This window comes from Talpa europaea (genome assembly GCF_964194135.1).
Source record: "Talpa europaea genome assembly, chromosome: X".
NCBI lineage: Eukaryota > Metazoa > Chordata > Mammalia > Eulipotyphla > Talpidae > Talpa > Talpa europaea.
Genome location: NC_140081.1, coordinates 50,966,319 through 50,990,456, shown reverse-complemented (window position 1 = coordinate 50,990,456; position 24,138 = coordinate 50,966,319). Strand labels below are relative to the sequence as shown.

The 24,138-nt window shown below is 35.3% G+C and overlaps 1 protein-coding gene across 1 annotated transcript in view; it reads left to right on the top strand.

The window, feature by feature from the left end:
- The window catches only part of ATRX (ATRX chromatin remodeler), a gene marked incomplete at both ends in the record, with an annotated part of 225,503 nt that overhangs the window by 93,404 nt on the left and 107,961 nt on the right, over positions 1-24,138 (top strand). The window contains 9 exon segments of the mRNA XM_084259121.1: positions 2,265-2,398; positions 2,830-3,006; positions 5,354-5,447; positions 11,612-11,714; positions 13,838-14,053; positions 18,998-19,139; positions 20,344-20,453; positions 21,644-21,790; positions 21,954-22,131. Of these exon segments, the coding sequence (XP_084115247.1) occupies positions 2,265-2,398; positions 2,830-3,006; positions 5,354-5,447; positions 11,612-11,714; positions 13,838-14,053; positions 18,998-19,139; positions 20,344-20,453; positions 21,644-21,790; positions 21,954-22,131 (1,301 nt within the window).

Genomic DNA, 24,138 nt, shown 5'->3' with positions numbered 1-24,138 from the left:
CACAAGCAGTATTCCATTGTGTGTATATACCACATCTTCTTGATCTAGTCATCTGTTTTTGGGCATTTAGGTTGTTTCCATATTTCAGCTATTGTAAATAGTGCTGAAGTGAACACACGAGTGCAAGTATCCTTTTGAATTAATGTTTTTGTGTCCTTTGGGTAGATTCCTAGGAGTGGAATTGCTGGGTCATATGATCGATCCATTTTTAGCAATTTGAGGGTCCTCCATAAAGCTTTCCATAGTGGTTGGAGCAGTTTGCATTCCCACCAGCAGTGTAAGAGGATTCCTTTTTCTCCACATCCTCGCTAGCATTTGTTGTTGTTTGCTTTTTTTTTTAATGTGGGCCATTCTTACTGGTGTGTTGTGATACCTCATTGTGATTTTTCACTTGTATTTCCCTGATTATAAGTGATGTTGAACATTTTTTCATGTGCCTGTTGGCCATCTGCATTTCCTCTTTAGAGAAGTGTCATTTTAGCTCTTCTGCCTACTTTTTGACTGAATTCTTTATTTTGTTTCTGTTGAGTTATATAAGCTCTTTGTAGACCTTTGATATCAATCCTTTATCAGTTTTGTGGTGTACAAATATTTTCTGCCAATCTGTGGGGTGTCTCTTCATAAAGCAAGTTTATTTGTGTTTTCCCTAGCAGTTGGTAATTCTTGTGTTTTCTTAAATATTTCTGGTATTTCTGCTTAGAGGAAAAAGAACCAAAAGACACATAATAAACATTTGTGGAAGTTATTACCTATTTTGTTCTAGTCTGTTCAAAAATCTTTGTTATATATCATTGAAAATATTTAATAAGTAGCAATTAACAATCTACTTTTCAAATAAAATAGAGACTGCTTTTGCATGCATTAACATCTCTTACCATTCAATGAATTTTGGGTAGAAATGTGAATACATGACAAGAAAGACAAAGAGGGGTTTCAATTTCCAAAATGACAAAAGTCCCCTAATTTCAAGTTTTTGAATGAGCTAGAGATTCTATCTTTAATGCAGAGTAGATATTTATTCTGTAGGTGGTAATTCATGGAAAACTTAAACTCATGCCACCTTTTGAACTTCTCTATAAGGTAATCATTTGTTACTGTGATTTTTGAATTTATAGCTATAAGACACCCAGACATGTAAAAAACACCTCATCTTGCACAATTGCTGTTTTATTGCTTTTATCTTTGATTTTCAGATATAAGTGCAAACATGGAAATTAATTAGAAATAAATTTCATTTCAACATATCGTCTTAGTTAAAGAAGTTCTTTTTCATGTTTTTTATTAGTAGTCGATTCTTTCATTAGCAAATTGCTATTTGAGGAGCATGTTGAGAAATTTTGTTTTGAATGAATGGGCACTATCTGCTTTTTTAAACAGTTGAAGACATTTGTGTTCTTTTGCCATGTGTCCAATTAATAACACTCATATCCCTTGTCTTCACTGCCCTAGCTTGAATATTATTGGAGTTTTTCATTGCTTCAATACATAATATTTGATGTATGCTTTTATCTGGCTAACAGAACTTATGAAGTAAATGGAAACCTTCAGGGCTAAAAATATCCACTGGTTTGAAGCACTTTTTTTCCCCCTTAGAAAAATTGATGTGTAGGCCAAAGGTGTGGGAGAGTTAAGAGTATTCACCAGAGACAGAGTGGGGAGCAGAACAGGCATATTTTAGTGAAATACACTGCTAAAGGGAGCGATGGGTGAGACAGGAGAGGTTTGCTGCACCATATGTGGGTTAGATCCCTGGCCAGGGATCAAACTCAGGTGACAGTGGTGATTGCACTGAGACTTAACTCCTAGAACACCGGGGAGGCCAAGGCATTGTTTCATAATAAAGTGGTTTATTACATACTGATTTTCTAACAGTATGTTTGCTGTTGAATAAATTTTTTTAAGAAGTGTTTTTTCTTAGGATGCCATTTGTCTGAATAAATTGATTTGCTTTTGTGAGTCTTTCTGACATTGTAGTTGTTTGTTGATGGCAGCAGAGCAAGTATAGGATTGGAGCATCACCCAGCATGAAATTATAGTTGGCCAAAATAGTAGAAATGTCCTGTGATTTTTCAATACATAGTATAGGGAAAAATTAGTGCTATAAATATTTCTAAAAGTTTTAGTTGTAGCTTTCATTAAAACATGGTTTTGACAGTCTTTTATTAACAATATAAAATCTATTGACATCTGTTTTGATACAGATAATTGTTTTTTGTTTCTAATTTGTTATACTTGACAATTTTTATTGTCTTTTTATGTCAAAGAATTGCCAAGAAGATGCTCTTAGAAGAAATTAAAGCCAATCTTTCCTCTGATGAAGATGGATCTTCAGATGATGAACCAGAAGAAGGGAAAAAAAGAACTGAAAAACACAATGAAGAAAACCTGAGAGATGAGGGTGAGATTCCCAAAGAGAAGTATAAGAAATCATAATTTTTCTTTGACCAGTTGAGTCTTTTAAGACTGACCATAAAATCTATTAGTGTATACATTTGAAGCTGTTTAATACTTTGCTACCTTTACTCTCTTTGAGTATCTGGTAATAATTGTTTGTTTTGTCAATCACTGCCATAAAAAAGAGGATGTTGGGACAGAATGTTATTTATATTTTTAGAAGTCTACATATGTATATTGGTGATTTTAATCTGTTTAATAATAGTAATGGATCATGTCTGATGTATATTGCCTTATGTCACCAATGTTACCTAGTAAATACTCAGTTCTGATCTGTTCCATAAGTCATAACAATTGTCAACAAACAAAATAGGTTTACAAAACTTTTTGAAGAAAAGTAACTTAAGGTTTTATAGATATATTTTCTCCATTTAGATGCAAAAAATCAAGTCAATTCTGAATCAGATTCTGATTCTGAAGAATCTAAGAAGCCAAGATACAGACATAGGCTTTTGAGGCACAAATTAACTGTGAGTGATGGAGAATCTGGAGAAGAAAAAAAGACAAAGTCTAAAGAGCACAAAGAAGCCAAAGGTAGAAACAGAAGGAAGGGTAAGACATTTTAAGTGTGAATATAAGGAACATGCTAGTTATATAAACTAGTTTTAAGTAATAAAGCTTAAGTGTATCTGCTCCAATAGTTGACCTCTGATAGTGAATATAAACATAATGGCAATAACTGTTCTCTTACACAAGGGTGAGAGAATTTGGAATGGAAAGATAATCCAGAAATTTGGTGATGACACAGTGAATATTTTTATACTGTAATAGTCATATATCTTTAGATTGAAAATAAATAAATAATGGTAATAAATAAAATATACTTACTCACTATGTAGAAAATATAAGATTGCCCATAACTACAGGAAGAAATAATGCTTGCCTAAGGAAGATGTAGTTTAAATTATGCAGTTAATTCAGGTAGATTAATGCAAATGTGTGTGTAAAACTTATGTAGTCAGATTACGTTTTCATTACATTAAAAATCTGAATTCTTCCACATTGAGTGGTTACATATTTCTAGCATTTTTGTAAACACTGAGGGAATAAAAAATGAATAAGCAGATCACTTTTTGAATGGTGGTTTTCAGCCTGGGTGCACATATGGATCACTTGAAGGATTTTAAAATATACCTATGACAGGGACCAGTCAGTCACAAGCCATTTAAAGCATAATTGATGGGGGTCAAACCTAAGTATGTTTGAACAGTGTCTCAGTGATTCTGATATGTAGGTAGGCTTGGCAGTCACTGCCTTAATAATATCTTGTTATTAATATTGTTAGAAACTATAATGCCATAAAGGATGTCTTATATTGCAGAGGTATTGCTATACTGTAGCAGAAAAGAGGATTTTTTTAGCTTCCTGGTGGATGGGAGTTATTCACAGAGAAGATTTCATAGAGATTAGGAGTTTAACCAAGCAGACTAGGTTGTAAGTGGGGAATAGGTGGGTATGGAGATTTATAATACACATAGGGGAAAAAAATTAAAACCTCTGCCAAATGTTTGCACATGGTAATGGAGGGAGTACAGTTATTGTGGTAGGGATGTAATCAATGTGATATATAGCTGGACTATAGAGGGAGGGAAAGGAATAATAGAAAATGACACTATGCTTATAAGACAGAGACTAGAGGCTCTTGTCAACCTGTTTTTCAAATTGGAGTACTTGACAGTGAACACTTGGGTACATGAGGGTATAAACACGGTACATCTCTTTTGTGTGTTTATTTTACTTGGGAGTTGGGAGAGACATATTAACTAATCACATATACTTTGACCAGTTAAATATGAAATTTGCCTGAGAATTTTGGCTAGCAAAAAGTTCAAAGATATTTTGCTTGTTAGGGGTAGATTCTGAACACTTTACTACCTAACTCCAGGAGGGCAGATGAACTCTTCTTTCCCATTAGGAGTAGAAAAGCATTTTTTTGAACTATCTGAGAAGTATAGTGGGCTCTATAGATTGGAGAACCATTGAAAAGTTCATTTTTTGGTTCAAATTTTTCCAGCTTTCACTATTGGGAGTTTCTTTAACTTGCATTATGTCCTGTGACATGATCATTTTTTTGAGCACTCTTCGCTTACTGGCATTATAAGATAGTCCAAGCCCATGTTGTATTTTCCTTGCCCGACTTCCTCTGGCCAGAATGATGGGTATTCTGAGATTTTAGTTGCCTGCCTTGTAGTGGCAATTTTGGTATAGAGAAATAAAATTTTGGACAGAAAAATAAAATTAGAGTCACCTAAGATTCTTGTAATATGCTGGGACTTGGCCCATTTTTCCTAGGATTGCAGTTAGAAATAGGGTTCTTTAATTTCAAAACCAGGAAAGGGGGGAAAAAAAAGGGCCACGACTCTTAAGGCTTTTTCCCCAAACTCTCCAGTTTAATAGGGTCATTATTCAAGTTTTGATTTCGTCTCCAGTCTGCCTGTTACTGTTTCCTTTTGAGAGTCCTTAAGTCATTTCTTTATTGGTTCTTAGTTTTTACTTGTCCTACATAGCAGAGAGAGTCTGTAATTGCCATTATTCCATCTTGGCCAGCCTACTTTGCTTGTTTTGAATAAACAGAATTCATTTCAGTATGTTTACTTTAGATAATTACTAATGGTTTTATTGACAATTAAATTCTCATTTTGATAATTCATACAGTTAACTTATATTTTATTGTAGAACTTTAGTTTCATAATAATGCAAATACAGTTGAATTATATTGAGCACCATATGAATCATTAAATGTTCTAATCTGATCTGTACATTTAAGTGTATAATGTTCATTAATGTGCATTTAACAGATATTCATCTCACAGTGTTCTAAGTTTTAATATGAAGTTATTGACTAGTTAAGTACTTTGCATTTCTTTTGGAACTTATTTAATTATTTTTTTTATTCAAGTGAGCAGTGAAGATTCTGAAGATTCTGATTTTCAGGAATCAGGAGTTAGTGAAGAAGTTAGTGAATCTGAAGATGAACAGCGGCCCAGAACAAGGTAAATATATTGTTTTTTCAAAAATTTTAGGAATTAGCCTGAATAACCCAATTTCATTTGTAGAATCGTCTGTGCACTAATAATGTTAAATTTAATATTTTGATTTGAAATGAGTAGTTTCAGATCAAAAATCAGTAATTAAAAATGATATATAAACATTTCAGTAAATTATGTGTCTTAAATAGATGGAATTTCAGTGTGCAAAAACTATCATTTTTGGTTTGTGTTGGGTTAAGTTTTAGTGTAAGTAGATAAGAGTCCTTGTAGACAGACTACCTCATCTAACTTCTGGCATTATTGCTTTCTACTTGTATGAATACTTTGTCTTCACTCACCTATGAAATTGGGGGTTACAGTAGCACTCATTTTACTGATTATTATGAGCATGAAAGGAGATGGTGCATGTAAAGGGCTTCTCACAATGCCTACTTGGCAAATAGAAAGTGCTCCATGAATGTGAATTATTGTTCTTAGTAGTACTGTTATTATATTAAGATGAGTTTATTTTCTCAATATGCATAGCTACGATGAAGATTACTATTTAAAATTTTATTTCCTTGTTAGCATATCTTAGCTAATACAGACCATTTTAGAATTTTTTTTATTTTCTCCTGTATATTGTGATACTTCTAAGTTTATAGTTTATCAAATGTCAATCTTTTGGTATTTGTGTGTGTATGTTTGTCTCTACTTACAAATTTTAAAACAGTTGAGATTTTTCTTTTAGATTAGTACTTAGCAGGTTGTCCTGAGAGTATAGCAACATATTGTACTTTAGGGGAAATAGAAAATAATGATAGGGTATAATGAAAATTGAAAGACTGATACATATCTCATATAACACAAATTTTACCATTTAAGTGTAAAAATACAGAGGTTTCAAAAATATTTACAGAGGGCCTCCCCTGGTGGTGCAGCAGTTGAGCGCTGGGCTGCGAAGCTGCCCACAGCCTCTGAGGTGCTGGATCGATCCCCGGCCGCCGGCGAGGGTTCCACATGGCGCGCAGATCTCTCCTGCCATGCCCACTGCTCCCCTCAGCTCTGTATTTAGTCAAGCTACCTGTTCTGTTCCCCGCTGTGGTGAATTCTCTCACCCTCCTGCGCTTCTGACTGAACCCAGTGCTTGTATAAATAAATAAATCTTTAAAATACAGAGCTTTGAAGTATTGCCACGATCTTAATTTTAGAATATTTCCATCATCTCAAAAAGAAGCCCTATACTCTGATTCTCCATTCTTCCTGCTTCCATCCCCTAGTAAAACTAGTCTACTTTCTTTGTGTATGGATTTGCTTGTTCTGCATATTTCATATGAATGGATCCATACAATACATGTTTTTTTTTTAATGAATGGATTCTTAGTATAATATTTTCAAGGTTAATCCATGCTGTAGTTTGTATCACTACTTTATTCATCTTTTAAATTACTAATTTTTTAAAGATTTATTTATGTATACAAGAACTGGGGTATCGGCCAAAGGTGTGGAGGGTGAGAGGATCCACCAGAGACCTTTGGGAACAGAACATGCAGATTGTCTGAAACACACTGCTGAGTGGAGCAGCAGGCAAGTCAGGAGAGGTCTGCTGCACCATGTGGGTAGCTCCCTGGCTGGGGATCGAACTCGTGCTGCAATGGCTGCAGATAACTTCATACGTTGAGTCTTAACCCCTTGCACCACCAGGGAGACCCTTAAATTATTTTTTAAATAATGGTAAATTGCATGTAATACAAAATTTATCATTGTAACCATTAACTGTACAATTCAGTAGTGTTAAGTATATTCATGTTGTTCTATAACCAATCTCTGTAACTATCTTTATATTACAAAGTTGAAACTCTACACATTAAACAGTAACTCCCCATTCCCCCTTCTCCCAACCCCTAGCAATGACTGTTCTATTTTCTGTCTCTATGAGTTGACCCCTATAGGTACCTTATAAATGGAGTTATATAGTATTTGTCTTTATGTGACTGGTTTATTTCAGTTAGTATAATGTCTTCAAGTTTTATCCATGTTGCAGCATGGTTTTCCTTTGTAAGGGTGAATAATGTTACATTGTTATGTATATACCACACATATTGCTTAATGGGTGAACTCTTGGGGTGCTTTCACTTTTGGTTATTGTGAATAATACTGCTATGAACATGGGTGTACAAATATCTTTTCAATTTCTTGTTTTAAAATCTTAGGTGGCATTGCTGGGTCATATGGTAATTCTGTGTTTAATGCTTTGAGGAACTGCTACAGTAGTTTCCATAGTTGTGGTTGTACCATTTTACAGTCTCACCAACAGTACATAAGGATTTTACTTTCTCCACATTATCACCAACCCATTTTCTGTTTTTTTTTTTTTTCTTTTTTTAAGGCTATTAACTGAAACAGGGCAATGCCAGTGGAATAGAGGGTCAAAGGATAGTGCCATGGTAGAGGACAAGTAACTGTGAGTTCTCACCTGCATATACAATTGCAGGACCATTCAGGCTCAAGGAATAGCAACAAAAGGGTTTATTTAACAAAGATAAACAAAGAGTTTCTAAGGCAACAAGTGACTGGCTATGTCACCATGGATAGTTCATAGTGTTTGGAAGTTCCAAACAAAAGGCTGCTTGTTGAAGATGGTGCTGTCCCATCAATGAGTGCCTGGAGCTCATGGCATACCAGCAAGCAGTGGGCCAGGATCCAACTCACAGTAGTAGCTGGAGATTCTCATAGGTGGGGCCTGCTGAGATAACACCATTGCAGCCCACAGCAACAGTCTGAAGCACTGACTGGACAGCATTGGCTGCTGGACCAGACAGCAATGGAAGCAACAGCACCAGAGGCAGTGCCAGGCAATCAAAAGTGCTGGACTTCTCCTAGATGTGATCAGGATACAGTGTGCTGGTCACCTATCATTACTGCCAGACAGTACTGGCCAGTAATACTGACTATCACTGGTTACCAGGAGTCAGTGTTAGAGATACCAGTATTAACAGCTCTTTGTGAGTTGTTGGCCTACACCACCAACAACAGCTCTTTGAGATACCAGGCTGAGGCCTATGGTTCTCCTTTCAGGTGATGTTAGTGGTAGGGCTGGAGACAGGGGAGCATCCAGGTCTCTGCAAAGGTCTTTGGCTTGTTGTCTTTGTTTGGAGATTGGCTGCTGGATGGTTCTTATTCTTTCTTCAGAGGTGAGAAACAGAATTCCTAAGCTGGCTTTCTGCCCTGATTTATATCCTCTTTCAGAATTCCCCACCTTACAAGCCTGATTCTTCTGTATCAGCTCGTTCTTATTTTTTGATCCAAATAATGAACCGGGCTTCAACCTGATTGGTTCATTTAGCTTGATCTACAATCAAGTTCTGTGATCTACATTCTGTGATCCAGGCATCAAATATAAAAGGCCCCTGCACAGATCAGACGTACCCCAACCTCAGGGCAGGCCCATGGGCTGGTGAACCAGAGCTGCCTTTAGTGATATCACGGTATCACTCTGCACCTGATACCCTTTCAATGTGGCTGGATGTAACAAAGAAAGGGGTGTGGAGGATGGTGTAGCAGCCCTGGGACATGGGTCTCAGTTTGCTAGGAGCCTGCCATGTTGGTCTGGGACTCTGTGGGCCTCTCTACTGCCTGGAGTTTCCCTAGTGAGGCCCCATGATCCTACCTGCATCCATGAACCAGTTGCTGAGGGGCTTGAAGTGGCCTACTCTGCAAGTTTGCTCCAGCAAGGGCAACCTTGCCACTTCTGCTCCAGTGAGTCTGCATGTCCTGGGGTGGCATGACAGGGGAACCACTGCCAGCCAATGCCTCTGCCAGCAGCCTGAGTCCCAGTGGGCCTGCTGGTGGCAGGCGTAAAATGCTCACCACCTGTTAACTGCCTGCTGCTGGTTGGACCGCCTGCAAGTATCTTGCTTCTGATGGCGGGTTTTGGGTCCCTGAGGAGGAGCGGGGTGGGGGAGGATGAAGGTACAGTTGGACTCAAGCCTGGCCTACTGCGGTGGGCATCTGAGTAGCTGTCCTGCAGCTTTCTGTGCAGCTGGCGAGAAACTACCCCTGCTGCCACCATTTCACAAGTAGCTAATAATGTTGAGCATTTTTTCATGTGTCTGTTGGATATCTTATTTGGAGAAATGTCTGTCATAATTTTTCTAGTTTTTAATTGGGCTATCTTTTTATTGTTAATTTGTCATAATATATTTTGGGTGGATGTAAGACCTGTTTCAGATGTATAATTTGCAAACATGTTCTCCTTGGTTGTGCTTTCAGTCAGCATATTTAAGAATCTATTGCCTAATTCAACATTACAAAGATTTATGGCTATGTTTTCTCTTTAAATTTTCTTGACAGTATCCATTCATGCACCAAAGGTTTTAATTTTGATGAACTCCAGTCTGTCTATTTCTTTGGTTGGTTGTGCTTTCAGTTAGCATATTTAAGAATCTATTGCCTAATTCAACATTACAAAGATTTATGGCTATGTTTTCTTCAGTAAGTTTTATAATTTTAGCTCTAAATCTAGGACTGATCTTTCTCTGACCCCTACCCTCTGAACCTTTATGAAATGTTATTTAGGTAAATTTCTAGTTTTGTATTTTTAGATTTTTCTTAGTATTTTCTACTGTAGATACTATTGTCATAAAATATTTGCATATTGACACAATAAATTTTTATTGCAACACTTTTTAATATGCACATATATCTGCACGTATGTGTGTATTCATATACTTGTGTGATTATTTGTTCAAACTAACTTTTTTTTTAATTTAAAGATTTATTTATTTATTTATCTATCTATCTATTTATTTATTTATTTATATAAGCACTTGGTATAGTCAGAAGCGTGGGAGGGTGAGAGAATTCACCAGAGCCAGAGCAGGGAGCAGAGCAGGCAGAAATACAGAGCTGAGGGGAGCAGCAGGCGGCAGGAGAGGTCTGCGTGCCATGTGTGCCTCTTGTCTGGCTGCCGGGGATTGAACTGGCGCTGCTGAGGCTGTGGGAAGCTTTGCAACCCAGCGCTCCACCGCTGTGCCACTGGGGAGGCCCCAAAGTAACTTTTTAGAAGTGACATCTTAGGGTTTAAATTTTACAATTTCAAGACTTGTCATACACGTTTTTCCAGCTGTCCTAACTCATTTTTTTCTCTCCCTAGCAGAATATAGCAAAATAACCATATTCTCACATTTTACTATAAGACAGTGAGCAATCTGTTAGCTATAACATTTATCTTAAGGACCCTTTAATCCATTTACAGTTAGGATTTCTGTATAGTGCAAGATAGGGGTCCAGCCAGCTTTGTTTTTTTGGCAGGTAGAGATCCAGTTGTATTGGCACCATTTCCTGAGATGCTCTTGATTAATGTAACTTTGTGTACCAACTTCTGATTATAGAAATATTCTTCTCCCCCAAAATTATTATCAAAAATTATGTGACATGATAAGAGGAAAATAGTATCCAACTTTTATAATCTACTTTTTCAAAAATAATGGGTGCATAATTTTATGTATATTATTCATTTATGTAAAGGGCCTCCATCCTTCTTACTACACACTTGCCAATAACGTAAATGTTGATCACTAGATTAATTAATACTTAACCATTTTGTGGCCAAAAAGCATATGAAAAAATGTTCAACACTTTTATAATCAGGGAAATGCAAATCAAAACCACAATGAAATACCACCTTATACCAGTAAGAATGACACATATCAAAAAAAACTAGCAACTACAAATGTTGGCGAGGATGTGGTGAAAAAGGAACTCTCCTACACTGCTGCCATGGGAGTCTGAAGGAGGGAGGGAGGTGCACAGGGGACTGTGGTGATGGTGTACAGGTGAAATGATGGAAATTCTATGGGACTACACCTGAGAAAAGAAAGCAAACGTTTAAAAATGAACAATGATGTAAAATATATATAAATAAAAATTAAAAAAAGAAATTGACATCCTAGGACTCCACCATTTACAACATGTAGAAACTCAATAAATTCTTTTCAGCCTCACCACCCCCCCCCCAAAAAAAAAATGACCTAAACATTTTGACCCTAGGGAGTTTTTATCTTTTTGTTTTCCTGTATCTTTTTAAAGAAATGTATACAAAGGTAAAACACTTCTAAAATAGTATGTAATTAGTTTAAGGAAATTCATTATGAAATATTTTATTTTGCATTTTAAATGTTCTTTAGGTCTGCAAAGAAGGCAGAATTAGAAGAAAATCAGCGGAGTTATAAACAGAAAAAGAAAAGGCGACGCATTAAGGTTCAAGAAGATTCATCCAGTGAAAACAAGGTAATAATGACATTTACTGTTTGCTTGATCTTCACAGTAGACTAATAAATATGCTATTACCTCTTCTGCATTTTAATAGTTGAATTCTACTCATTTAGTTACCCCTCCCATATATATGAAGGGTGACTTATTCAATGTATAAATATGTAGAAGCATTAACATGCTGTCATGTTTTTCCTGTTCCTTAACTAAATGTAATAGAAATTTTAAGCTGTTCAAATTCATTATTTTATATTGTTGGGGCTACAGAATTGATGTTAAGTATTCTATTTTCCTAAGACATAAAACATTATTTTGAATAACTCATGTGAATAAATTTCCTCTAGCAATCTGAATTATTTTTGTATATATAAGCAGGATTATATAAATTATAAGTTCTGTTACCTGCTTTATTTTGTCACCACTATTCTCTTTGGGGAGTCATTACATCTACAATTGGAAAGTGTGTACCCTTTAAACAGTAACTCTCCTTCCCTCTCATCCCCTCCTTAACCCAGCTCCTTGTAAGCTTTATTCTAATTTCTGTGGTTAATTTTTGGCTCCTTATATAAATGGAGTAATTAAATATTTGTCCTTTTGTTTCTGACTTATTTGGCATAATGTGCTGAAAGTTCATCCATGTTGTGCATGTGTCAGAATTTCTCTTTTTGTTCCCTTTATTTTCAAATTTGTCCAGCTTTTTGATCATAGTATTTAGTCTTTGAATCACTCTTTTTACTGACCATCAGTTGATTTTTCTTTTTAATTTGAACAGATGATTTTCTTGGCTTGTTAGGCATCCTTACCCTACGGATTAATTCCACAACCCTTTTCAGTTAAATCTACTTATTTTAAAATCATGTCTTTCATCACACCAATTAAAAAATATTTCTGATGTTCTTGAAAGATTAAGTCATAGGTGGTTAAGTTGCTGTAAACTTTTGATTGACTGTCTTTATTTAGTGTTGGTAGTTGGTTTATATTTTGCCTAGGTTTAAAATTGCAAGTTTTATTAGTAATGTATTTAGCCAAAAAAAAAAAAAGCATGGTCAGAAAATGCTTATTTTCTCCAGATATCAAAGTGCCTTTCTCTTTTAAACCTGGATAATATTCTGTTAATATGTATGCATCACACTGTTTATCCATTCAACAACTAATGCACATTAGGGTTCTTTCCACCTTTGTCTATTTTGAATAATGCTACTGTGAAAATAGGTATACAAAAGTTTGTTTGACTTATTGCTTTGAATTCTTTGAGTTATAATCCGTGAAGTTGAATTACTGGATCATGGTAATTCTGTGTTTAGGAACTATTTTTTTTTTTCTTGAACTGTCATCCTGTTTTCCCAAAGCATGAGACCTCCAATTTTTCTGTATCCTTATCAACACTGGTGAAGTAACATTGGTTTGTAACATTACTTAGTTTTCAAGTATACAACATTATAAGCCAACATTTGTGTATGCTACATTATGTTCACTAAAAGTCTAGTTTCCATTCTTTATCATAAAAATGACCCCTTTCACCCTTGAACCTTTTTACCCCTTCCCTCCCAGTAGCCACTGTTTTGTTCGTGTAGTCTAAAATTTTATTTTGTTTTTGTTTGTTCATGAGTTTTGTTTCTTTATCTTTCACATATGAGTGAAAATATTGGACATTTTTATAGCTTCTTCGGAGAAATGTTTGTCAATTCTTTGCTTCATTTTTGTGTTTTTTTTTAAATACTCTCCTTTTTTTAAAGATTTATTTATTTATGCATACAAGAGCTGGGGTGCAGGCCAGAGGTGTGGCGGCTGAGAGGATTCACCAGAGACAGAGTGGGAAACAGAATAGGCAGATCTACTGAAATACACTGCTGAGGGGAGCAGCGGTCGAGGCAGTAGAGGTCTGCTGTGCCATGTGGGTCACCTCCCTGGCTGGCTGGGGATCAAACTCATGCTGCAGTGGCTGCAGATAGCTTCATAGTGCTGAGACCTAACCCCTTGTGCCACCAGGGAGGCCCAGTACTCGTCTTTATTACAAAATACAATTCAAAAAAAAGCGTCAGTGTTTTTCTTCTACCTCTTTTTTGTGTACTAATTATTAGAGTATGAAATGGATGAATCAGACAATGTTGTATTTACTTCTGATTGTTTTAATTTCATAGAGTAATTCTGATGAAGATAAAGAAGATGAGGAGGAGGAAGAGGAGGAAGAAGATGAAAATGATGATTCCAAGTCTCCCGGAAAAGGCAGAAAGAAAATTCGAAAGATACTTAAGGATGATAAACTACGAACAGAAACACAAAATGCTCTTAAGGAAGAGGAAGAAAGGCGAAAACGTATTGCTGAAAGGGAGCGGGAGCGAGAGAAATTGAGAGAGGTAAACCGATTTTTATAATTTTTAAATATATGACTTTTTTATATTCATAGTGGATTTCTATTTACAGGTGCTTTTCCTTACTAGCAATATTTTATGCAGCCTAAACATTGTCTTTGGATTTCCCTTGCTTCAGTAGCACATATACTAAAATTGGAACGATACAGAAAAGGTTAGCATGTTCACTGTGCAAGGATAACATGCAAATTTATGAAGCATTTCATATGAAGAAATCTTGAAAGATTACCAGTGATTGTGTTTTATCTAGGGTAGAAAAAAATGTTTAAAAGTTTTACTTAAATCCATAAGTACTTCAATAATTTTTTTTAAAGATTTATTTTATTTATACAAGCACTGGGTACAGTCAGAAGCGCAGGAGGGTGAGAGAATTCATGAGAGCCAGAGTGGGGAGCAGAACAGGCAGACTGAAGAAATACACTGCTGAGGGGAGCAGTGGGCGCTGCAGGAGAGGTCTGCGCGCCATGTGGGACCCTCGCCGGCGGCTGGGGATCAAACTGGCGCTGCTCAGCTGTGGGCAGCTTCGCAGCACAGCGCTCAACCACTGCACCACCTGGGGAGGCCCAGTACTTCAATATTTTAATAAACTTTTTTTTGGTGTAAGTTTTTAAGAACAAATATAGGTGGTGGGAATATTATTACTCTCTTTGTACCCATTATCTAGCTTAAGCATTTACCAACATGTCCTTTGTTATTTGATCTATTCTTTTACCTTTATATTATTTTTGAGGAGTCTGAAATCATATTATTCCATCTGTATGTAGTTAAGCATATATTGTGGAAAGAGGAGACCCTATTAAAAACATTACTGTGGTGCCATTACTAACAATAATTCCATAATACCATCCAATGTCTAGTTAATATTAAAAATTTCTTGTTTTTCCTCACATACTTGTGGTTTTAAAAAATCATTGGTCAATCAGGATCCCAAGAAGGCCTGTGTATATGTTATATGTGGCATTTGGATGCTGTGTCTCTTAAGTCTGTTTAAATCTATAGTTTTCCTTTTTGTCTTTCCTTTTTTATATAGAATATTTGCTGAAGAAACCAGATTATTTGTGTAGAATTTACTATATTCTGAACTTTGCTGGTTGCATCCTTGTGATGTATTTACATTGACTCCAGTATGTCCTATAAATGACATTGGATATAGAAGCTTGACTCAGTTCTTATTTTGGCAAAAATACTCATGAGTTGTAATATATACTTCCTCTTCATCTACTTAGAGATACTTTAGGTATAGTTTTATCTTTTTGTGATGTTAATTAGGTTTACTTAAAAATTAAAACAAATAGCATTACATAAATAGATATTAAATTCTTATTTTCTTACTTTGATCCGTGGTAGCATACTTGCATGTACCTCACATAGTTGTAATCACTGTATATAATAATGCTGTATTTTTCTCTCATATTTAAATGTGTATTAACATATTCCATGTCCTTTTATTTGAGTCATCATATTTCCTAAATAATTTTTTAATTTATGAAATTTAATATATGTGCTTTGGTTGACTAAAATAATTACCTTAAGACTATTTTGAAGTTATCACCATCTTCTGTTCTATTCAGACTCTACTCAGGGGTAATGGCTTTTACTTCTTTTAGCTTTTCTTTGCTTTTAATGGTATGTTTGTGTTGAATATCCTTATAAAATATTTCTTTTCTCACTTTTAGACATTACCATTATTATATCAAACTTGTAAATGTAATGCTCTTAAGCTACCCACTAAAGCCAGTTACTTCTTCATATTCTCTCAATATCAATTTATTATATTTATGATTAAATCATAAATCAGTATTCACATGACTATACCTATGTAAATATTCACAGCAGAGCTGTGTGGTGTATATTGCTTCTGCCCCCTCTTTCACTCGCTCACTCTCTCTCACATACACATGGCTCTTTCTCTCTCTCTCTCTGGTGAGTATATAGACATAGTATATAATGATTACATTTCTTTGTTATATATGTCTTGTTTATTTTTTTATGGTTAATAATGTTTTGGGATTTTTCTTTTATTTTCTACATACCTTTGTCATTCATTTCCCCTCTTTCCATGAAATCCTAAAATTCCTCAATAAATAAAATAAGTAATTGATCAGTACCAATTTATTATTTGAACTGTCACTGCTTGAACCTTGTTTTGCTGCTCCAGTCTGACCTATTTTATCTAATTTTACTATTTTGGAAATCCCTTTGTCTATCAATTTTTGGATCACTTATTCCCTAGATCCTTATTTTTCCATGCATCTTGTTTCCAAGAATTTTTGAAGAGCAGTGTTAATTATTGACATAATGGATGAATTTGTCAGTCTGATAGAGCTGACTGTACCTTAAATAAACTTTTAACCAATTCTGGTTTTATTCCACACTTCTCCTGTTTTTATTAATTGATGCCTCTTTGTCCTGAATCTTCTGAAAAAAAAATAAAATGTGGTACTGCTTATAGGTTGTCTTTTCTATTGGTGCTTAAGTTTTACTATTTTCTTTTGTGTTTGTCATTTGACATTTGTCTTTGTGCCATTAGCTTCATAATTTTGTTGATATGTCATTACTGGTAGGGTCTTCTTCCTAGTTTTGTACTAGTGGAATTGTAACTATTTTGTTCTCTCATGTTATTGTAGTAAAGAAGTATGTTCAATTCACTATTTTTAGCTACTGGCAATGGTTTAGCTTAAGTAAACTCTCCCTGAGAAATTAAAATAGTTTTATATAGCTACCAGTTATGTATGATATATTTCCCATGTGAAGTTTTTGATCAGAGAAATTTGTTAAAAGTGTATTTCTGTGTAGCCATGGCTGCAGTTAGTATGTATAAAACTTGCATCAGCATTTCCTGGTCAGATCTCAACACTGTGTCCCTAGCTGCAGGAAATCACTGATCTAGTTTTTATCACTATAGATTTTGTCTTTTTCAAATTTTAATGTGAATGAAATCATACACTACGTTGTTTTTATATAAGCCTTTTTTCTCAAGATGATAATTTTGAGATTCATCCAGGTTTGTGTGTAGTAGGTAGTTTGTTGTCTTTATGATTAAGTACTATTCTGTTATATGCATAGACCATAATTTATTCACATGTTGATGGACATTTGGGTTATTTTTGGCTATGAATCATGTTAAAAACATTTGTATATAGGTCTCTGCATTTTCATTTCTTTTGGAAACGTGTTATTGGGTCCTGTGATATTTGTTCATTGCTGCTATATAGATGAGCTATTCCTTTTTGTATACTTTGTCTATCCTGCAACCTTGTGATAGTCCCTTACTGATTTCAGGAGGTTTTGTTTTAGTGAATATTTTGTCTGTACCAGATACTTTGCATGCATTACCTTATTTAACCTCCATAACAAGCCTGTGAGTGCTATTTATAATCTTCCCTAATTGGCAAATGGAGATGTTAAGTGTCTTGTTCAAATGGAGTTTATATCTAAATGGCCTGTGCTGTTTCTGTTCTACACATTGTTTCCTGGTATTTGTATATTATTTATAATTTTATGTAAGTGCAGTATAATAGGTAATTTATTATGACTTTTGACTTATTTTTACGTATGATAATTATACTGTAGTTATGGCTTTAGAAAGTGTCATTTTAAAGAGACATTCTAAAAACATTTACAGATAAAATTACATGGTCTTCTGGGTTTGCTTCAGAATCATTTGTGGAATCTGAAAAGTTGGAGAATGGGTTAGAAGCCATCAGTGAAACAAAACTTGCCATATGTTGATAATTTTTGAAGCTGAATAATGGGTAACAGTGCTCATACTAACAAAAGCTCATGCTTTTGTTTATGTTTGAAAATATCTATAGTGATTGCTAAAGAATCCATTTATTCCTAAAGTTCTAAACAAGAAAAATAGTAACTATAATTTTATTCTTTAAGTATAATGTCTATTTTTCAAGCCATGAGTCTTAATTGATTGTCATAGAGCCATAAGCTGTTAATACAAGTGTTTCCTTTATTTAAGTAGTATTGTATAGTGTTTAAGACAGTGGACTCTAGAGTCCAGCCTTCTGGGTATAAACCTTAGTGTTGTGATACCTCATAGTTGTATGTTCTAATGTAAGTTATAAAACTTCTTTGTCCCTCAGTTTAGTTCATTTGTAAAATGGTATACTTGTACCTACCATATACAGTACAGAGTTCTTAAATATACTATGTAATGGATAAACATAGGGATAAGATAGCAAGAAATACATGCACACATACTTGTGCATGCCAATTTATGGTTGTTATCTTTGAAATAAGGAATGTGAAATAATTATTTCCCCTTCACAATTAGAAGATACATGTTTTTGTAATGCTTTTGAGCTTGCGGTTCTCAAATCAGTGTTTTCTAAAAGTTTTTTTTTTTTCTTTCATAACATATTTACAGTGTTTCTCAGTGGGAATTTTTTGGCATCTTGGATGGGACAGTTCTTGTTTGGGACTGTTTTTCACATTGCAATACATTTATTTCTATTTAACTTCTCTTCTACCTACATTAAATATCAGTCTTGACCAGTCATTGTGACAACCACATTTTGAAGTATCCTTTAGACGAATAAGAAGAATGTAACCATCCCTGTTTGGGAGCCAAGTGTCTATTCAAATTTTAATGGTGTGCTATAAAGTAATTTGAAACACTTCTTTTTTCACATTTCTGCCTATCGCGTGTGTTGAAATATCCAGGATGAAAACCAATGAGCTAAATGAAATTACTGACATTTCCACAATGATTAAAAAATATCTTGTGGAGGTTTTTGATTTTGGAAAATGTAAATCTATGCTATGTCCTTCTCTTTTTTGAACCAAATTATTAGATGTGTGGTGTGGAAGTAGTCATGTCTATAGTCTGGAAAATTTCCCTTGGTAAGACTAATATGCTATCATTTCTTGAAAGAGTTCTGTGAGCTTAGCTATCTCTAATTTCTTCCTTTGTAGGTGATAGAAATTGAAGATGCCTCACCCACCAAGTGTCCCATAACAACCAAGTTGGTTTTAGATGAAGATGAAGAAACCAAAGAACCTTTAGTACAGGTTCATAGAAATATGGTTATCAAATTGAAACCCCATCAAGTAGATGGTAAGAAACTGTTAGATGAATAAAACATTTTTAGTAAAATTTTACTTATGTTTGGTTTCTCCTTGGTGCTTCATGTTCTGCTAAGCACTAGAGATACATTGGTGAGTAAAATAAATCTGATACCTGCCCTTATGGGATTGCATAAGGAAATGAGGAAGAACAACACATAGAATAATTGCAAATAAAATTAATGTTATAAAAGAAGTAAGTGATATTCACAAATTGGTATGTATGGCAAATGGATATCACTTAGTTTATAGTCATTGACTAAAGCCAGCTGTGTATTGGGCATAGGTAGACTGGGCTAAAAGTTTTCTTCAGAAAATGCTATTTCAACATTTTTAGGTATGCTTGTTAATAATACCCCTACATTGCTATTAGAAAGATACCAAATTATGACTATCCTGTGCTTTCTTACAGTGGAATCAGTAAGTTAGTTTTGAGTGTGTGTATGAATTAAATTAAATTAAATTCTACAATTCCTATTCCTAAGGTAGTTTGAGTCCCTTTTGTTGTTTAGTCTTAATTGCTGAATAAAGGGAGAAGTAATAAATTATCTCCTGGGCTGTTTTTCTGGCTGATTTAATAAACCTGAAGTATATTTTATAGGAATCAGTTCCCTCTTTGGACCATTTCAGGGTATGAAGAAGGTCTGCAGAGATAGCTGAGATAAGACGAATGAAGGGAAATCACCCTATTGGGTGCTTATGTTAACTTTTTTTCCCTAGTTAACTCTATGATTGGGGAAGTGGGGGAGATCTCATTTATTTTTTTAATTAATTATTTTAAAGATTATTTATACAAGAACTGGGGTACAGGTCAGAGGAGCGTGGGAGGGTGAGAGAATTCACCAGAGACAGAGTGGGTGGCAGAACAGGCAGACGGACCGAAGACACTGCTGAGGGTAGCAGCAGGTGAGACAGGAGAGGTCTGCCACACCATGTGGGTTTCTCCCTGCCTGGCTGGGAATCAAACCCGCACTGCAGAGGCTGTGGACAGCTTCACAGCTCAGTGCTCAACCCGCTGCGCCACCGGGGAGCCCCAGATCTCATTTATTTTTAAGAGATTTTGTAGATCTGTAATTTAAAAAAATTCTATTATGTGGAAATTTTGGCTATGTTTTTGATATATTTATGAGGAAAGTTTTTTTTTTTTTTTTAAACTTGGGCCTGTAATTTGAACTTCATGAAGCTCTCATTTCTAGGTGTTCAGTTTATGTGGGATTGCTGCTGTGAGTCTGTAAAAAAAACAAAGAAATCTCCAGGTTCAGGATGCATTCTTGCACACTGCATGGGCCTTGGTAAAACTTTACAGGTAAGAACTAAAAAACATGAAGATTTTCTGCTCATATTAATTCAAGCATATTTATTGTATTATTTATGTCACAGGCACAGTTGTACAGGCTGGCAACGAAGCAGTATACAAGAATTTAAAGATTCTTTCCTCCAGAAGATTATATTCTAGTGAGGGAGCGAGAATTTAAATAAAGTATTTTCAGATAACAAGTGTTAGCAGAATAGAGACAGAAAACATTTATTTTATTATTATTATTTTTTTTTAAAGATTCATCCATTTATGCATATAAGAACTGGGGTATAGGCCAGAGGTGCGCGGGTGGGGTGAAATGACCCATCAGAGACAGAGTGGGGAGCAAAACAGGCAGACTGACTGAAATACACTACAGAGGGGAGCAGCAGGTAAGACAGGAGAGGTCTGCTGCGCCATGTGGGTCAGCACCCTGGCCGGCCAGGAATCGAACTCGTGCTGCAGAGGCTGTGGACAGCTTCACAGTGCTTTGCCCAACCCCTTGTGCCACCAGGAAGGCCCGGAAAGCATTTTTGTAGTGAGGTGATGTTTGAGGAGAAATCCTAATGAAATGAAAGAAAATGGTTATGGCATAGCCAGTAAAAACTGCAAGGATTGTGAGGTGGAAATGAACTTTCTTTACAAATAATTAGCTGTCTATGACCCTATAGTAATGAGAATGTAAATTTTTTTTCATTATTAAAATTACTGCATTTCTGAATGGCAGAAGTTTTAGCAGAGATGTGAAATTAGTGTACGTATTTGTAATTTTAAGCCATAAGGTAATTATTATAGTTATGTGAGTAAGGACATGTTAAAATGGAAAAAATACAATTCTCTGTACGTGGGTAATGGTATCTTCTAGGGGGATTTAGGGACATTCTCTGGAGACCAGGGACTTAGTAGCTGTTGTATTTATTTCTTAAATTGATATTTTTAATATTTATGGTAAAATCATGGTGCTTGAGAGTTGGAAGGAGCATTTACATCATCTAATTAATTCCCCAGTTTTACTTAAATGTATGTTTTTTTCTGTATTTTGTCTACCTTGGAGATGATGACTTGTTTGGTTGCTTTATTATTTATAGCAAAAAACCAAAACAAAAAACATCCAATCTTTAAATTATAAAATAACTTAATTTGTTATTGTTTTAGCAGATACTTAAATGAAGATGACAACTTAATTTGTTTTCTTGTAGGTGGTAAGCTTTCTTCATACAGTTCTTTTGTGTGACAAATTGGATTTCAGCACAGCTTTAGTGGTTTGTCCTCTTAATACTGCCTTGAATTGGATGAATGAATTTGAGAAGTGGCAAGAGGGATTAAAAGATGATGAGAAGCTTGAGGTATTGTTTTAAGTGTTTTCTGTTAACTAAAATAGCTGCATGAGATTCATATAGTAAAAGAAAAAGATTTTTAATTACCAGTGATGCATATTTCCATGGAAATGTTTAGTAGTCACTCATTCCCAATAGATACTTTAAAAAAATCTATATTTCTCCGTAAAAGGTCTCTGAATTGGCAACGGTGAAACGTCCTCAGGAAAGGAGCTACATGCTACAGAGGTGGCAAGAAGATGGTGGTGTTATGATCATAGGCTATGAGATGTACAGAAATCTTGCTCAAGGAAGGAATGTGAAGAGTAGGAAACTTAAAGAAATATTTAATAAAGCTTTGGTTGATCCAGGTAAGATATTAACAGGCATTGAGATAAAGAAGGAACTTGAATTTAAAAACTGTATTTATATTTTATTTAACAAATGTATTTATCCTTCAGGTTTTGCCTTTTGGTTTCTTAGTATAATTTCATTAAGGTAAAATCTCCATTGTTGTTGATGGTTGCTCAGAATTCATTTGCCAAGTTTGGAAGCATTTGAGGCTGGCAGGGGAGACCTTGTAAAGAAAAATATATCATGTGCCTGTGTGACAATTGCGGATTTTTCCAACTGTCTGAATATTTGTTGATTATAGTAGCGCTCTCCATATTCTCAAAATGCTCTGTATGTATCTTTCCCAAGTTTTTGTCACTGGAAGAATTGCTGCATGTTTTTTTCCTTCTGTCTTTTTTTTTCTTTTCTTTTCTTTTTAAAAGTTGATTTATTTAACCGTACAAGAACTGGGGAATAGGCCAGAAGTGGGGGGCGGGCTGAGAAGATTCATCAGAGACAGAGTGGGGAACACGACAGGTGTATCCACTGCAATACGCTGTTGAGGGGAGCAGCAGGCTAGACAGGAGAGGTCTCCTGTACCATGTGGGTCAGCTCCCTGGCCAGGGATCGAACTCATGCCACAGTGGGTGGGATAGCTTCATAGTGCTGAGACTTTAACCCCTGCGCACCAGGGAGGCCCCTTTTTCTTCTGTTTTTTAAAGGAACATCACTATGGAAGGTTAATATTTGTAATAGTGTTGGTCCTTATGACAGTTATCCTCATGAGGTAAATTCATATATTCGAAATCTTTTTTTTTACTTTTTTAAACTATTATTTTATTTTATATAATTCTTACATCATTTTTCATTTTTGCACAATGTGTGCATTTTGATTTTAGTTATATTCCCCATACAATTCCCACCCCTCTTATTTTGACCCTAATCCCTCACTCCTATCTCCCTCCACCCCCCCAGTAGTGTGTCTCTGGTCTACAGTTGCTTGTTGATTTTGATTTTTTCTTTATTATAATTAGTCTTTTTCCTGGTCCCTTATTTAGTTTTTATAAATTCCTGCTATGCGTGAGACCATCCGGTATTTTTCTTTTTCTTTCTGGCTTATTTCGCTGAGCATGATCCCTTCCAGCTCCATCCATGTTGCTGCAAATTGCATGAGTTTATCTTTTTTGATTGCTGAGTGATACTCCATTGTGTATATGTACGACATCTTCTTGATCTAGTCATCTGTTTTTGGGCATTTGGGTTGTTTCCATAGCTTAGCTATTGTAAATAGTGCCGCTATAAACATAGGGGTGCAGGTGTCCTTTTGAATTAATGTTTCTGTGTCCTTTGGATAAATACCTATCAGTGGAATTGCTGGGTCATATGGAAACTATCTTTAGTAGGTTGAGGAATCTCCACACAGCTTTCCATAGTGGTTGGACCAGTTATCACTCCCACCAGCAGCGCAGGAGAGTTCCTTTTTCTCCATATCCTCGCCAATATTTGTTGTTGCTAGTTTAATTAATATGTGCCATTCTCACTGGTGTAAGATGGTATCTCATGGTAGTTTTGATTTGCATTTCCTTGATTACAAGTGATGTTGAACATTTTTTCATATGCCTGTTGGTCATTTGAATTTCCTCTTTGGAGAAGTTTCTTTTTAGCTCTTCTGTCCATTTTTTGTCTGGATTATTTACTTTGTTTTTGTTGAGTCTCTGTAAATTTTTGTGGTCAGTCTTTTATCATTAGTGTTGTGTGCAAAAATTTTCTCCCAGTCGTTGGGGTTTCTCTTTGTTTTGGTTATTTTCTCTTTTGCTGTGCAGAAGCTCTTTAATTTGATGTAGTCCCAGTTGTTTATCTTTGCCTTCACTATCACTGCTTTGGGTGATGTGTCTGTAGAGATGTTTTTGTGGTGCATGTCATGTAGTGTTTCCCCTATATTTCCTTCTATATATTTTATGGTTTCAGGTCTTATGTCTAGTTCTTTAATCCATTTTGAGTTGGTTTTTGTGCATGGTGTGAGGTAGTAGTCAAGCTTCATTCTT